The sequence below is a fragment of the Fusarium falciforme genome, chromosome 11 (assembly GCF_026873545.1).
Source record: "Fusarium falciforme chromosome 11, complete sequence".
Lineage (NCBI taxonomy): Eukaryota > Fungi > Ascomycota > Sordariomycetes > Hypocreales > Nectriaceae > Fusarium > Fusarium falciforme.
The window spans coordinates 1,795,532-1,809,230 of NC_070554.1; the positions used below are offsets into that span (position 1 = coordinate 1,795,532).

General features: G+C 50.9%; 6 protein-coding genes across 6 annotated transcripts; 4 read left to right on the forward strand and 2 right to left on the reverse strand.

The window, feature by feature from the left end:
• Positions 1-986: 986 nt before the first annotated feature.
• NCS54_01352200 (PKS-ER domain-containing protein) lies at positions 987-2,138 on the forward strand (the record flags this gene model as incomplete). Its single annotated transcript, XM_053158711.1, has 1 exon — positions 987-2,138. The coding sequence occupies one exon, from the start codon at positions 987-989 to the stop codon at positions 2,136-2,138; it is 1,152 nt and encodes a 383-aa protein (XP_053014686.1).
• Positions 2,139-2,634: 496 nt separating this feature from the next.
• NCS54_01352300 (Hypothetical protein) lies at positions 2,635-3,698 on the reverse strand (the record flags this gene model as incomplete). Its single annotated transcript, XM_053158712.1, has 2 exons — positions 2,635-3,378; positions 3,453-3,698. The coding sequence occupies 2 exons, from the start codon at positions 3,696-3,698 to the stop codon at positions 2,635-2,637; spliced, it is 990 nt and encodes a 329-aa protein (XP_053014687.1).
• Positions 3,699-5,047: 1,349 nt separating this feature from the next.
• Positions 5,048-6,203, forward strand: NCS54_01352400 (Hypothetical protein; the record flags this gene model as incomplete). The annotated part of the gene is made up of 2 exons (XM_053158713.1): positions 5,048-5,917; positions 5,976-6,203. The coding sequence occupies 2 exons, from the start codon at positions 5,048-5,050 to the stop codon at positions 6,201-6,203; spliced, it is 1,098 nt and encodes a 365-aa protein (XP_053014688.1).
• Positions 6,204-8,560: 2,357 nt separating this feature from the next.
• NCS54_01352500 (Hypothetical protein) lies at positions 8,561-9,192 on the forward strand (the record flags this gene model as incomplete). The annotated part of the gene is made up of 2 exons (XM_053158714.1): positions 8,561-9,043; positions 9,097-9,192. The coding sequence occupies 2 exons, from the start codon at positions 8,561-8,563 to the stop codon at positions 9,190-9,192; spliced, it is 579 nt and encodes a 192-aa protein (XP_053014689.1).
• A 574-nt stretch (positions 9,193-9,766) lies between these two features.
• Positions 9,767-11,368, forward strand: NCS54_01352600 (Carboxylic ester hydrolase; the record flags this gene model as incomplete). Its single annotated transcript, XM_053158715.1, has 1 exon — positions 9,767-11,368. The coding sequence occupies one exon, from the start codon at positions 9,767-9,769 to the stop codon at positions 11,366-11,368; it is 1,602 nt and encodes a 533-aa protein (XP_053014690.1).
• Positions 11,369-11,789: 421 nt separating this feature from the next.
• NCS54_01352700 (Amine oxidase) lies at positions 11,790-13,313 on the reverse strand (the record flags this gene model as incomplete). Its single annotated transcript, XM_053158716.1, has 2 exons — positions 11,790-12,003; positions 12,052-13,313. 2 exons carry the CDS (start codon positions 13,311-13,313, stop codon positions 11,790-11,792), a joined length of 1,476 nt encoding a protein of 491 aa, XP_053014691.1.
• Positions 13,314-13,699: the final 386 nt, after the last annotated feature.

Genomic DNA, 13,699 nt, shown 5'->3' on the forward strand with positions numbered 1-13,699 from the left:
CTTGGCTCACAGATGCCGACTTCCGCTCACCAGCTCGGATAGACCGAGCCTGGACCTAGCGCTCACTCATCAGGGGAAAAACCGCCGAATCCAGGAATGCCGTCACTTGCTTGAGACGGTTAGGATGTGCTTAGCGAGCCAGTCGTATTGCTGGTTATTTTGGTTGACGGCTTGCGCTAGTAGAGCTTAAAGGTTTTTGTTGCGAGGAGTTGGGTTTCGCGCTTTTCGTATAGAGGGTGGCTAATAGCGCCTATTGGTCTGTGGAATGTGGGAGACTATTTTAATCGTCTTGAGCTAGGTTGTCAGACGGCGAATTCCAAAGTGATTTGTGGCTTTTTGTGGCAAGTCAGCGGCGCTCATATCCGGGGTTAACAAAGAGACTGCAACAGAGCAGTTCAGTAGAAGCAACGTTGCTCCAAGCGATACGCAATGAGTTGATTGTTGAGTGTGAGTGATTAGACTTCTAGTTGTCTGAATTGGTGGTGCGCGTTCTCCCAAATGAGTCCATCACTGACCATCGCCGACCATTGCGTAGGAGGGAGGTAGACAACACATAATATCACACCACCTTTGATCAAAGATATCCGGGGAAATGCCGTTGAGCTGATTACGGTGCCTTGCAGTACTGGGGTTCAATACAGTCATACATTGATAACTCTTCATTTTACTATTGTGGCTGATAACCTCTTGAGAGGCGTGATTGACAACAACGACAACGATGATAACAACTTGTCTCTCAGGGTACATATCAAGAATAAACAGACCAAATATTATAAATCAATCAATAAAGGATCCTCGTTGACGGATCAAATGAACGTGAGTTGTGGTTGACAATTTGTAAGCAAGTGTTGATAATCTCGGCCTCAGTCCACCCCGACATAACGTTATGCCGTCTCATATAAGTCGACAGAGGAGAATGGCTTCAGTGTTGCAGATTCAAGTACTATAGAGCAAGTTTTATGAAATCAATCTTTCCAAATTTCATCATGCCGCACCCACCCAACAAAGCCATCTACCTGGACTCCCAGGGCAAACATACTATCCGCATCATCGAAGAACAATATGTGCCCACCGGAGCCCAATCTCTTGTGGAAGTGAAATACTCAGCCATTAACCCCGCTGATACTCGTCACTACTACATGGGCATCTCGGAAGTCGTCTCAGGTTACGAGTTTGCAGGCACTGTCCGAGAAATCGGTCCAGACTCGCCCTTTAAGCCCGGCCAGGAAGTGTTTGGCTTTTCCATCCCTGGTGATCGTCGTCCTCTTCATCTTGGAGCTCATCAGGATTTTCTCTTGGCTAAGGATTTATTGACGTATGAGAGACCTGAGGACATGGATGCCATCTCGGCTGTCACCATGCTTGCTGGAGCCCTTACGGCCATCGATGGCTTGTTCAACACTCTTGAATATGGCTTCCCAGCTGCCGGTCTCGACGGTGACAACCCGACCGACGTACCGATCTTGATCTGGGGCGGTTCTAGTGTTGTAGGCCAGGGTGCCATCAAGCTGGCCAAGACTGCAGGTTTTAACCCCATCCTCACAACCGCTTCACCACACAACCATGAGGCCTTGAAGCAGTTGGGCGCAACGCATTGCTTCGACTACCGCAGTCCTACGATTGTGCAAGACATTCACGCCATAATGAAGGGGTTGAACAAGAAGCTCAAAACGGTCTTTGATAGCGTTGCAACTGGCTTGGGCATCTTTGAAGGCCTCACAAAGGAAGAGGAGGAAGCCATCCAAGCGAAATACGACCAGAGCTCCCCTGGCATTGCTCGTCGATGCTGTGACCCCGATGTCCCGGAAAATGAGCTACGGTTGAGCGCATCGCTTGTCGTTGCGAAAGACCCAGCTTGGAAGTTTACACTCATGTTTCGAACTGTTGACACGATGGACCACGGTGTCGGCGACCAGGAAATGAGTCCAGAGGAGAGGCAGGCTGAGGAGGCAAAGATTAGACGATGGGGAGCTCGCAATGATCATACCATTCGTTGGTTGATCAAGAACCATGCGAAATATTGGCAGGCTCCTCGGACGAGGGTTGTTGAGACGGCGGAGGAGGGTATTCAGGCCATGAAGGATGTGTTTAGTGGGAAGACAAGCAGAGAGAAGGTGGTCATCAAGCATCCCATGTGAAGCGTCACCGGTATATTGGATGGCCAGAAAAGGGTATGCTCTCAAGATAGATGAATCAGCCTCGCTTGCGCCAACTTCTCTCTCCAGACTGAGCCACATCATCAATTGACACATGCTCGGCTTCCTTTGTTGAGCCACGTCCATGATGCCTTGACCTCCACTATCATCGTCATCCAAGCAACATCAAACGGTTTCGCTCATGGCGATGCAATATTCATCTAGCCAGTAACTCGAGAAGGATCATATGTTTGAAGCATGAAATCGACGAGAATGAATTGAAGCTATACACTAAAATGCCGATCCAGTATCATTATGTAAATCATTTAAGGTAACCAACCCGTCCTTTTGCGCGGACATGAAGAAATAAAAACAAGAAAAAGTATTGAAAATAGGTCGTAATTTTCAAGCCGAGAAATATCCCCCAGGTCATAAACGCATAAATCATGAATCTCTCTATGTGTACCATTTTCCCAAATGTTTTCATCATCATCTTTGTTTAGGAGCTCTTGTTGAACAAACTCATCCGGAGCATTCCTCTGCCTTTAGGTTTCTGGTGGAATGAGCTCTGCTCGCTCACGGGTCGCGGGCCGAAACTCTCGACGCTCTCCATGCGCGCCATGGGTCGGACTGGTGGGGGCACTTGCTCTCTTACGAGCTCGCCGCGGAGGGCCTTGCCGACGTCTAGGTGCTGTCGCTCGTACTCGTCGTGCTTGGCCTTGGCCTCCATGAAGCGGTCCTCGGCTTGGCGTCGTCGCTCTTGAAGGATTCGGAGTTCTTCGTCGAGCTGGGCCATTTGCGATTGAGCTTCATTCATCAGGTGATCATACTCCTGGATCTTTTGCTCTAGCGGTTGAAGAACAATCTTTTGGATGCTGGGGCTGTTGAGGCGATTAATGTCGCTGGGGACAGCTAGTCGCTCCGGTGATGGGCCGCGGCGCGACTGCTGGTGGTGCTCCGACGCCATCGCTTGGGAGCGGTTCTGCTGTGTGTTTGGAGCTTGTCCGGGTGGCGAGTCAGAAGGACCTGACCTTGACTGACCTCCGTCTGAAGGACGTCGTGATTGTCGCCTGTATCTACCTCCCTCTCTGGGACCGTGCTGCTCAGGACCATTCTCCATGCCGCCAGAGTAAGAAGGATGAGGACCACCACGTCCGGGGGGTCCGTTCATGTTGTTGGGACCCGGAGGTTGTCTGCGCTGCCCTCCACTGCGACCATTCTGACCAACCGGAACCACACGCTGCTGCGGGACACAAGGTTAGCCGCGGAACAAAGGTTGTTCCCCTCTAGTGAGGGGGCAGAGAGTTTTGGACCAACCTGCTGCTGCTGTGCCTGTGCGAGCATGGCATCCTGCAATGCCACGTCAGACGTAGGAGAGCGCATGTCGTCCTCTCCGGCGAAGCGGTAGTCGTCGACCTGCTCGGGAGACTGCGTGCGCCTGTAGCGAGGGCTTGAGCCATTTCTCGCGGCGCGGGCAGCTTCACGGGCCTCGCGGGCGTTGCGAGGGAATCCCGGATCCTCGAGGTCGTATCGGGGCTGATGAGGAGCTGCCATGGTGGCCATCTGGGAGATTCAACAGGGACAAAGGAGAGTATGAAGAAATGACATGAATTTTGGAAGAGCAAGAAAGAGAGACACGAATTGAACACCGACGGGTGGCTACTTTTGTTTGGGGAAATAAAAGATGAAAACTCGATGGCTGGAAAGGGGAGGTTGGTGTTGATCAGCCTTTTTGTGCGCTATCCCATGCCCGCCGTGGGATAGGACCACTAAAGGGGACATCCCCCAACCGCCTGAATTGCACTGAGAGGGGTGCTAAAAATAGGACAGTGCGTGTTACACCGTGTCCTCCAATTTTGTGACTTTCCCGCCCTCTCTCTTTTTACGAGTTTCGTCGCATGCATCAAGTCGTAACATTGACGCAAGCCAGTATGCACCACCCAGCGTCTATTTACCTTGCCAAGGGCGGCTCCTTGAAAAGGAAGCCTTGACCTCCAGATAAAAGAGACCAAGTGCCCCGTCGTTAAGCGACCGTTGAGGATCGGCTATGCATGAAATGGCGGAGAACTGACCATGTCTCTGTCGCGTCGAAACTTGGAGCGCTGCGATTGATCGAGACCTGCTGAAACGGAAGCATGCATAGGCTTCCCCTGCAAGACCCATGCCAATCATTATCCAGTGGCTGGTTTCAGGTACCGCCGCAGAATTGGGAATTTGCCCGACAAGAGAAGTGTGTGTCTTGCTCGATATAGGCTTGGCTATTGCTTCAGTTCGATGGGCCAGGGAGGTCATGACTAAACGTCTGGATACTATTGATGGTATTCGCTTTATATAGACAGTTTAGTCATTCAGCATCAGTCAGCAACTGGCAAGTCGACTCTCTCGTGTTTACCAACCCCCTGCTCGTCCGCTTGTGTTACGCGTCACCGTGCCACAAACCGTGTCTACTCCGGGTCCGAACTTGGCTCCAGCTCTCAATCGGACCAGTTCATGAGCAGTTCTCGGTTGCTGGGGCCAGTTCCATTCAATTGCTTTAGTAGTTCTCTCTATCTGACACCAATTATCGGCATCTTGAACACAGCAAACAGAGCCTCCCCGTCAAGTGAAGATGTGGCTGTGCACCCATCATGTCCGTGCACCGCCACACCAATCAGAGTTTTCCCTGTCCTCTCCCTCCTCACACCCTTGCCATCATCCGCTCCGTCGGGCCGCACCGTCCTCAATAGAGACGTCTGTAGTGTCATTGGGCGAGCAGATGTAGTAGCGACTGGTGACTACAATTTTCGCAGTGTACAAACGTGAGTGCGGGATCTGACATGACCCATCCTATCACTGTGGCTAGAGAGGTGCGTTTGGCCGTCCTGAGACAACCCAAGCTCATCGACTAAGGCGCTGGCATAGTCTACTAGAAGATGCCGGAGAAGGTCTCTGTTAGCGATCTGCTGACGGTCATAATAACTACCTCAGTTACACCATCTGCCCCTTCAACCGAGCTGCTCGAGGCTATTCTTGAGTCTTTCGACCGCCATTGCCCAGCCTTGCTATCATGCAAGGTCATCGTCGTCTTTGATGGTTACGACAAGATTGTCCCGACAGCCCGTCTCAAGAAAGGACAAGTTACCCCTCAACAAGCCGAGAACTTCACCAGTTACAAACAAAACGTAAAGAACCTCATTCTTGGCAGATACCAACGGCATGGCGATGGGTCCACCTTTACAAACAGTCATGCCAAGGCGGAATACGGCAGCACTCGCGGGGACAACGAAGTGAGCTACACAATATCACAAACATGTGATAAGTCAGTGACCTTCATAGAGCCATCAAGACGTCTTGGTTTCGGTCTCGCTGTGAGATCTGCTTTGAGAGCCACTGACACTCCCTACGTTTGGGTCCAGCAACATGACTGGGCTCTGTTGTCCGACCTACCAATCGAGCCCATGCTGCAAATCATGAAGGATCACGAGTCTGACCAAGGGGTACCCATCAAGTACATATGCCTCGCGGCAATTCGCATGCTTTCATATGCAACGTCCATGGACGTCGCCCGCTTCCCGGCTCTGAGAAACTTGACGGCTTCTCTCACGCGAGACTTTTCTACCGCATCGCACCCGGATGTCAAGGTTCATCTGACACCGATGTACTTTTGGCATGATAAGCCGCACGTTGCGTCGACCGCTCACTATTTGAATCGCGTCTTTCCTACACGGCTGGCTATGTTTCGGGGCGACTTTATCGAGGATAAGATTGGTCAACGAGCTCGTGCCCAGATGAAGGAGGGCGAGGTGAGTTATCACATATCTGAAAGATACTCAACCGCGAGTTAACGGCTGGCATTTCTAGTGGAACAAATGGGCCACTTGGCTTTACTATCCTGAAGACGGAAAGCAGCTTTGTCTGAGACATCTGCAAGGAAGAACGCGGGAGAGTGTAGCAGGTCAAGCGGACAAAGCGGCCATGTGGAAGCAAAAGAATGAACTGAGAGATGTGGAAAAGGAACCTTCTGTTGTAGAGGTGGACGTCGTCCAAGATTTCCCTTTGTTTTTAGAGCAAGATGAGCAAAACTCATGAGAGAACAACACAACGATTGATGACCCAAACTTAAACTCGTGTCCTCGACTCACCCTGAACGCTGTTGTTGAAAACAGATAGAACCTATCCCCAAAGCTAATTCAAACCGCTACCTTGCGTTTAGCCACGCTCCGAACACTCCCCTCCGCTTCCGAGGCAACACTAAAGCATCGGGCAAACCCCGAGTGCTCGCCTATCTAGCTTTCATCCACGACTGCAGATCCAGCGGGCATCGTTTCGCAAGCTGGACGGGTTGGTATCGGCGGAACCCCAGTCCCACTCATCCTTGATAAAATCGCCGTCATACAACCACGCCGGGTCAGGGAGGAAGTGCCAGTCCCAAGAGCGGAACTCGTCATGAGTGTTGGCGCAAGTGTTGAGGGATGTCTTGCGCGTCTGGAAGGTTGCGTGGTAAAAGAATCCCTGATAGATCTTGGCATGATTGCAATCCTGAGCGCCTTGGTCCAATAGGTCGCCGTCGTTGGTAGACGTCAGTATCTTACCCACAATGGCCATCGCAAGATCAAGAAACAATACGGGAAGTTAACTTACTTGTTCACAGTGTTCTGAATATCCCCCCAGGCGAAATAATCGCAGGCCCCAGGAAACCCAAGCAAAGTCCCAGCCCGAATCCACCCACCATTCCCATCACCATTCCAGATGATGATAGAGTTCTCCCAGTCATTCATATGCCCCGAATCCTTCTTGAAATAGATGCTATAAGCGACTCGCCACTCATTATCACTACACTTTCGAACAGTGTAGTAAATAGGGAACCCATTTTTGGGCGAGATGACGCCGTTCCACGGGCCGGGGTCAATGCATCCATCGTTCTGATTCCCGACGCATTCATCAGAATGATGGCTCTGGATTTGTTCGCCGTCGATTTCAGCAGCTTCTGGATAGCATGGTGCCCTGTCCCAGGAACGACCGAAGTGGTACATGGGAGCAGCTGCAATAGCAGCTTCATGGCCTCCATCTGTTTCGGAGCTTGATTGGAATCACCGGTCATGAGAGGTTTTTGCATTTGCTTACTTTCGAAAGCACTCTCGGGGATGGGGTCATTGGTAACGACAATAGCTGCAAGTAGGGCCAAAAAGCTCACAGGGGTTGCTCGAGGAGGAATCATAATGCAGTTATACTTGATTTGAGGCAGATATAGTGAGCTGATACTTTGAGATCTCTTAGGGACAGCGCAGGCTTTTGTATTTGTATGTAGCTGATGTGAGCTGAGGCTGTGGCCTTGGATCCACCTTCATCATAACATTTGCCATCCTGTATTGCCTTGCTAACTTGAGTTGTATCAAAAAGTTCAAAGCGGTCAAGGTTGCGTACCTGCATAGAGATGTACTGTATGAGGGTATCGGCCACGGCAAGGTCTTAGTAGGTACGCTTGAAAGGATTACGCCTTTTCTAGGCGAAGTCGAAGCATAAGCAAGCTCAATGCCCATTGATACTTGGAAACAGCAGATAAAGATGGCGTACTAGGAGGTTAACCGTCATAAGAGACTTACGTTCTCAGAAATAATCCTTTTAGCTCCTAAAACCACAGTGTGCCACTTGCTCATTGTCATCTTGATACCTGCAATGCAACAGCAAGGCGAGAATCTAGCCTTGATAAGGCTTTAACGGAAGTATCCATTGAGGTCCAGGGCTTGATCAATCATCGTGTTGCATAAATACATACACAATGAGCTTTTGTGCGGTGAGAGGCTGTGTGTGAGGAACTTTCTGTAAGCCACTAATATTATTGTCTCAGCATTGTTTTACAGGCTTCCTGCAGTTAAAGCCTGGCTGATCTAATCTCTTACCATGTACATCGCTCTTTTTGCAACACCTCAGCTCGGATTGCAAGAACGACTGACTTCCAACGGTTTGTGTTAGTCCTCTGCCGACACTCAACCGAGGAAGCTGAATGTCAGTTCCAACTCAGTAACCAGAACGCCAACCCGTAAATGCAATCCCTAAAGAGGTAGTTCACCGTCTATTAGCGGTGAGAAGATAGATGGCCCGGTTGGCGGATCTCACGATGCGTTGCGGTCCAACTGCCACAGAAGAGCTTGGCCAGATTCCGGTGAGACGCCTGTTCGACTATTGCTGTTTGGCCCTAGTAAGCCAGTATCACTTTCTTGTGCTTCATTCCGCGATGCATTCCTCCCTTTCTTCACCGGCTTCTCAAGCCGTTGCCGTCGACAACTGCCGTTTGCGTGCGGGGCTGGGTGCCTCAACCCCTCACAACACTAACAACCGCGGGTTATTGACACCCGTGGGTATCATCGAGACTAGATTAAAGAAGTCATTGACGGTTGCGCCAACGAGCAAATCACACTGGATATTTCATTAAAATTTATCTTAAGATGAGAATCACTTCTTTTATATCCCTTGCCCTTCTGGCCATTGAGCCATGTTTTACTGCGGCCCAGCGTCTCGGTACTCCTTCCTACGAATTTTTATATACAGTCAACGCAACATTGGGTGAGCGTTGGCCAGTCGGAGACTACGGCCAGGGGAGTCGAGTTGTTATCCCCATCACCGGGGGTTCCTTCAATGGTCCTCGTCTGTCCGGGACTATCAACAACCTCGGTGCCGACTGGGGCCTCACGGATAGCAAGGGTGTCTTTTTCCCTGATACGAGATACAATCTGCGAACGCATGATGGGGCCGATATTTTTATCCAAACGGCTGGCCCAACGCAGCCAGATGGTCGCACTCTGCTGAGGGGAATATTTCAGACAGGGCACCCCGACTATGAGTGGTTAAACTATATCGTGGCCATCGGGGTGTTGCAACGTCCTACAGGCGACCATAAGGGCAAATATGTATTGATCGATATGTGGCAGGTAAGCTTACTTTGCGTGCAACCCTGTTGGTAGGACTGGCTGACAGTATACAGGTTGTTCTACCCTGTCAGGGTTCTGATTGCCAGGATCAGCCTCAGAGCGGCACAGTTGAGCAACCAATGGAACCTTGGACAATGCAAGGAGTTTAAGGGCACATCTACGCGATCTTGCTGGGACACTTGACTTGAGCGAGGGAGTGATACGTCAGAGGTGGTTTAGCCTTGAACCTTACATGGAAATGGATGTCGCGGCAGTAGAAGCACGAGGGATTGCGAGGTCCACGTTTAGGCTCATTCTGCCGATCACTTCCTAGAGTCTTGACCCCGGAATAAAACTCCTAGAAATAATTGTCGTTTATTCCTAATACTTGGCGAATAGTCAAGAGCGGGTAAAATACGAGGAGGTTATTCTTGTTGTGCACCCGTCAGACTAGGATTCGCATCCAACTGCCGACTCTACATGCCGCACGGGATTCAACTTGTAATTCCGGCGTGCAACTCCGGTTTCTGCCCATTTGCGGGTGGAGATCTTCTCCTCTATGGAGACGTCGGATAATATCCACAATTCCGCCATCGAAGTTCGGAGCATTTTACACCGTATGTCTTGTGTAGTGGCGTGAGGGGCTAACCTCCTCTTCTCACCATCATTTACCTTGATAGTAGGTTTACTCTTCTTTATGGGCGAAGAGTTGTTAAAGTCACCTTTGGTGCAATCTATACAGCCATGGTGTCTCAAATCGTCATGAATCTCTCCTCTCTTCTTTTCCCCTCTTTGTTGCAGGGATCTCATGTGTTCTCTGAAACTGGTGTCGACTTTGCTACCCGGTGCGCCGATTTCGCGACGTCACTCCAACTACCAGACACCAAGGTGTGGTTCACCGAACATGTATCGCCTGGCACCAAAATCAGCTTTCCGGATAACCATGAAACCTGTCGGCGACCTGAGCAGGTAGTCGACGTTGAGCTATGCCGCGTCGCCATGTCGGTTGCCACATCTCCCATCTCGAATATCAGCTTTGAGGCTTGGCTTCCTTCCAACTGGACGGGCCGGTTTTTAAGCACCGGTAATGGGGGCATGTCTGGGTGCATCCAATATGAGGACATAGCCTACGGAGTAGGACTTGGTTTTGCAACTGTCGGTGCGAACAACGGTCTCAATGGTACATCGGCCCTTCCCATGTTTCACCACCCAGAGGTGGTAGAGGACTACGCCTATCGCTCCGTGCACACCGGCGTTGTCGTTGGAAAGCAGGTCACCAAGCAGTTTTATGGTCAAGGCCACACCAAGTCTTACTATCTGGGATGTTCCACCGGCGGGCGACAAGGATTCAAAGAAGCCCAAGATTTTCCGGAGGATTTCGATGGCATCGTTGCTGGAGCTCCTGCGTTTGCTTTCGGGGGTCTCATGTCTCGTTCTGCGAGCTTTTGGGCTATCGATGGTCCTCCTGGTTCTCCCTCATATCTCAGCCTTGATGACTGGGACATGGTTCACAAGGATGTGCTCACGCAGTGCGATCGTTTGGATGGAGTTGAAGATGGTGTCATTGAGGACCCCAACCTTTGCCAATATCGCCCGGAATCTCTCATTTGCACCGAAGGGCAAACTGAAAAGTGCTTGACTTCGCATCAAGCTGAGGCTGTTCGACGCATCTTTTCTCCCTTGTTCGGTTCTGACGGAAACTTCATCTACCCAAGACTCCAGCCCGGAGGCACGCACGGTTTTCATTACGTCGTCAATGACAATCCCTTCCCCTACTCTACGGAATGGCTCAGATATGTCATCTACGAGAACGCAGACTGGGATCCCAGCACGACCAACACCAAAGACTACGAGGCAATGATTGAGAAGAACCCATATAATGTCCAGACGTGGAAGGGAGATCTCTCAGGGATTAGGAACCGTGGGGCCAAAATTCTTCACTACCATGGTCTTCAAGATGGCATGATCAGCAGCGAAATCTCGCAGATTTATTACGACTACGTCTCGCGGACAATGGGCCTCAGCAACACTGAGTTAGACAAGTTCTATAGGTTCTTCCGTATTAGCGGATGCGGACACTGCGCTTGGGGCGATGGAGCCTCGCATATCGGATCGAAGCTGATCAACCTCGGTGGGTTGGACCCTGAGAGCAACCTGCTTCTTGCTGTCGTGAGATGGGTCGAAGAGGGTATTCCGCCTGAGACCATCATGGGATATCGATACGTGGATGGAGAGCGAGAAAAGGGAGTTGATTACAAGAGGAGGCACTGCAGATATCCTTTCAGGAATGTCTGGGATCGTGTTGGTGATGCGAAGGATCCAGACAGTTGGAGTTGTCAACTGTAATGGATGAGGAGTGCATGCATTCTTAGCGTTCTCCTCCAGTCAGTGGAGAGAGAGAAGAAGCACATCTAGAGATAAAGAATCCCCTACTGCATCTGGGGGAAAGTCACCCATTTCTGGAAGGAAGGCTATCTAGGTACAACCTAGCATAAGCAAGATAGTCAATTGGATTTCCTGGAAATCATGGCGTATGGTTATCTTCGCCATATTCCTCACGTTGGAGACATGCAAAGACTCATCGGTAGGCAAGATCCAAGGACCCGTTGGTCAAGAACAATTCGAAGGTGTATAAACAGGTATATCCTTCTATATCAACAGCAAAACCGCAATATGTACATCATTACTCCGAAGGCACAGACCATCCATTAGACTCATTATACTCATCAGGTGTCGTAGTCCCCTCGAGGACCTCGTATCTCCTCATCTAGAGGGCTACTTCAGTGTCCTTGCCTCCAATGATCCTGGCGATCCGGTCGCCAATCTCCTGGCCCTCAAAATAGGCGCCCTGGAGGTAACCGAAGAACTGCGCAGAATTGGCCTCGCCGGCAAACCAGAGACGGTCGACGTTGGCTCGCATGTTCTGGTGCTTCTCCAGGGTCATACCTGGGGGCCAGTTGCTGAAGGATCCAAATGCCCACCTGTTTTTGATTAGTTACTGCGGGACACTCAATGAGAGGATAACTCACTCTTCCCGACTCCATCTGGGGTACATGAAAGCCGTGGGCTTAGGGATCTCCGTACCAGGGAAAATGGTGTGAAGAACCTCCATGATCTCTTCCAACGTCTCCTCATCAGACTGCTGCTCGGCATGGTACGACTGCTCTCCCGTCACTGTTCCAAAGAGCACATTGGAACCTTCGACAAAGCCAGGGGCGTCCAGTGCTTGGAACAGAGGATAGTAGCCACGCTCCTTGGGATCGGCGTAGAGGAAGAACTCAGTATCCTTGGGCCAGAAAGACTCGTTGAACTGCATGAAGATCTTTGTGTAGGTACCCATCTGGAACTGTTGGATAGGCTCTTGCTTCCATCGGGGTAGCTCAGGCTCAAAGGTGATGACATCGTTCTGAAGAACTCCGACGGAGAAGGTGCAGATGGCGTAGTCGGCTTCAATGCAGTCACCGTCTTTGGTGATGATTTTGACACCATTTGTATCATAGGCGATCTTGTCGACGGTGGTGTTGAGCAGTAGTCTGGGATCGTTCTCCTTCAAGAACTCGTCCGCCTCTCCAAGGAGCCAGGCACTGAAGCCACGCTGATCGATGACAAGATTCGTCTCGTCACTGAAGTGGTCGAAAGTAGCGTTCTGCACAGCAATGGTGTACAAAAAGCCGCATTGCTCAGGAGGATACACCATCTCAAAGTCCCATCCCCACCACTCAGCAGCTTGCTTCTTCATGTCCCGACCAGGTCTCCAGCCAGCAAGGCCAAGACCTGCACGTGTCGACGTATCTTGGAGGTTGTTCTTCAGGATGAGACCAGCATCCGCCATGGCAATCTCGAGCTTCTCATCAAACTCGCCGATTTCTTCTGAGAAATTGGCAGGCCCATTTTCGTCATAGGTAAGGAGCTTGGTGTAGTTTGACTGGGTGTTCTTGATACCGTGCTTCTGAGCGAGACGCCAGATGGGGTTCTGGTTCCCCTTCTCAGACTCAAGACCTTCGACCCAGTTGGCACCGAGCTCAACCGTCAGTGGCTTGCCGTCGGGGCCTTCGCCAAAGGAGGTCTTCCTTAAGCGTCCACCGACGTAGTCGTTGTGCTCAACAATCAGGAAGTCATGGATGGAGGCGTTGGAGAGGGTTTGGGCAGCTGTGATTCCAGCCACACCGGCACCAAGGATAGCGACCTTGGTTTTCTTGCACGTGCCTCCCCGGGGGACGGCAACGGCTTGGCTTGTGCCTAGAAGGACTCCGCAGAAGACTGCGAGGAGTTGCGAGTAAGAGTGACGCATATTGAAGAAGGACCAAAGAAGTTGAGTCTCAAAGTGAGTTGGTGCTAGGCATGGAGAGGAAAGTCATGGTTGGTGCTTGCCAGCTGTTTAAATATCTCATCTCTTCGATGCTTTACAGTTGCCAGCCGACGAAATGAATTCCTGCTTGTCTTACCATGCCGCTGTCCTGCAGCTCGTGCCGCAGCGGGTCTCAGTTGAGCATCACTGGGCGCATCTCTGTACGACGCCCAATAGGGCATTTTGCGAAGATGTCTCACAAGCATGCACGATCGCCTGGTCTCGGATCCTCTTTGGGAATCCGATTGGCAGTGAAGTAGGGGTATCCAGGTACGAATATCTCAGCTGAGCAAAGGATTCGGTCACTGAGCTGAGGGATATATTGCTAT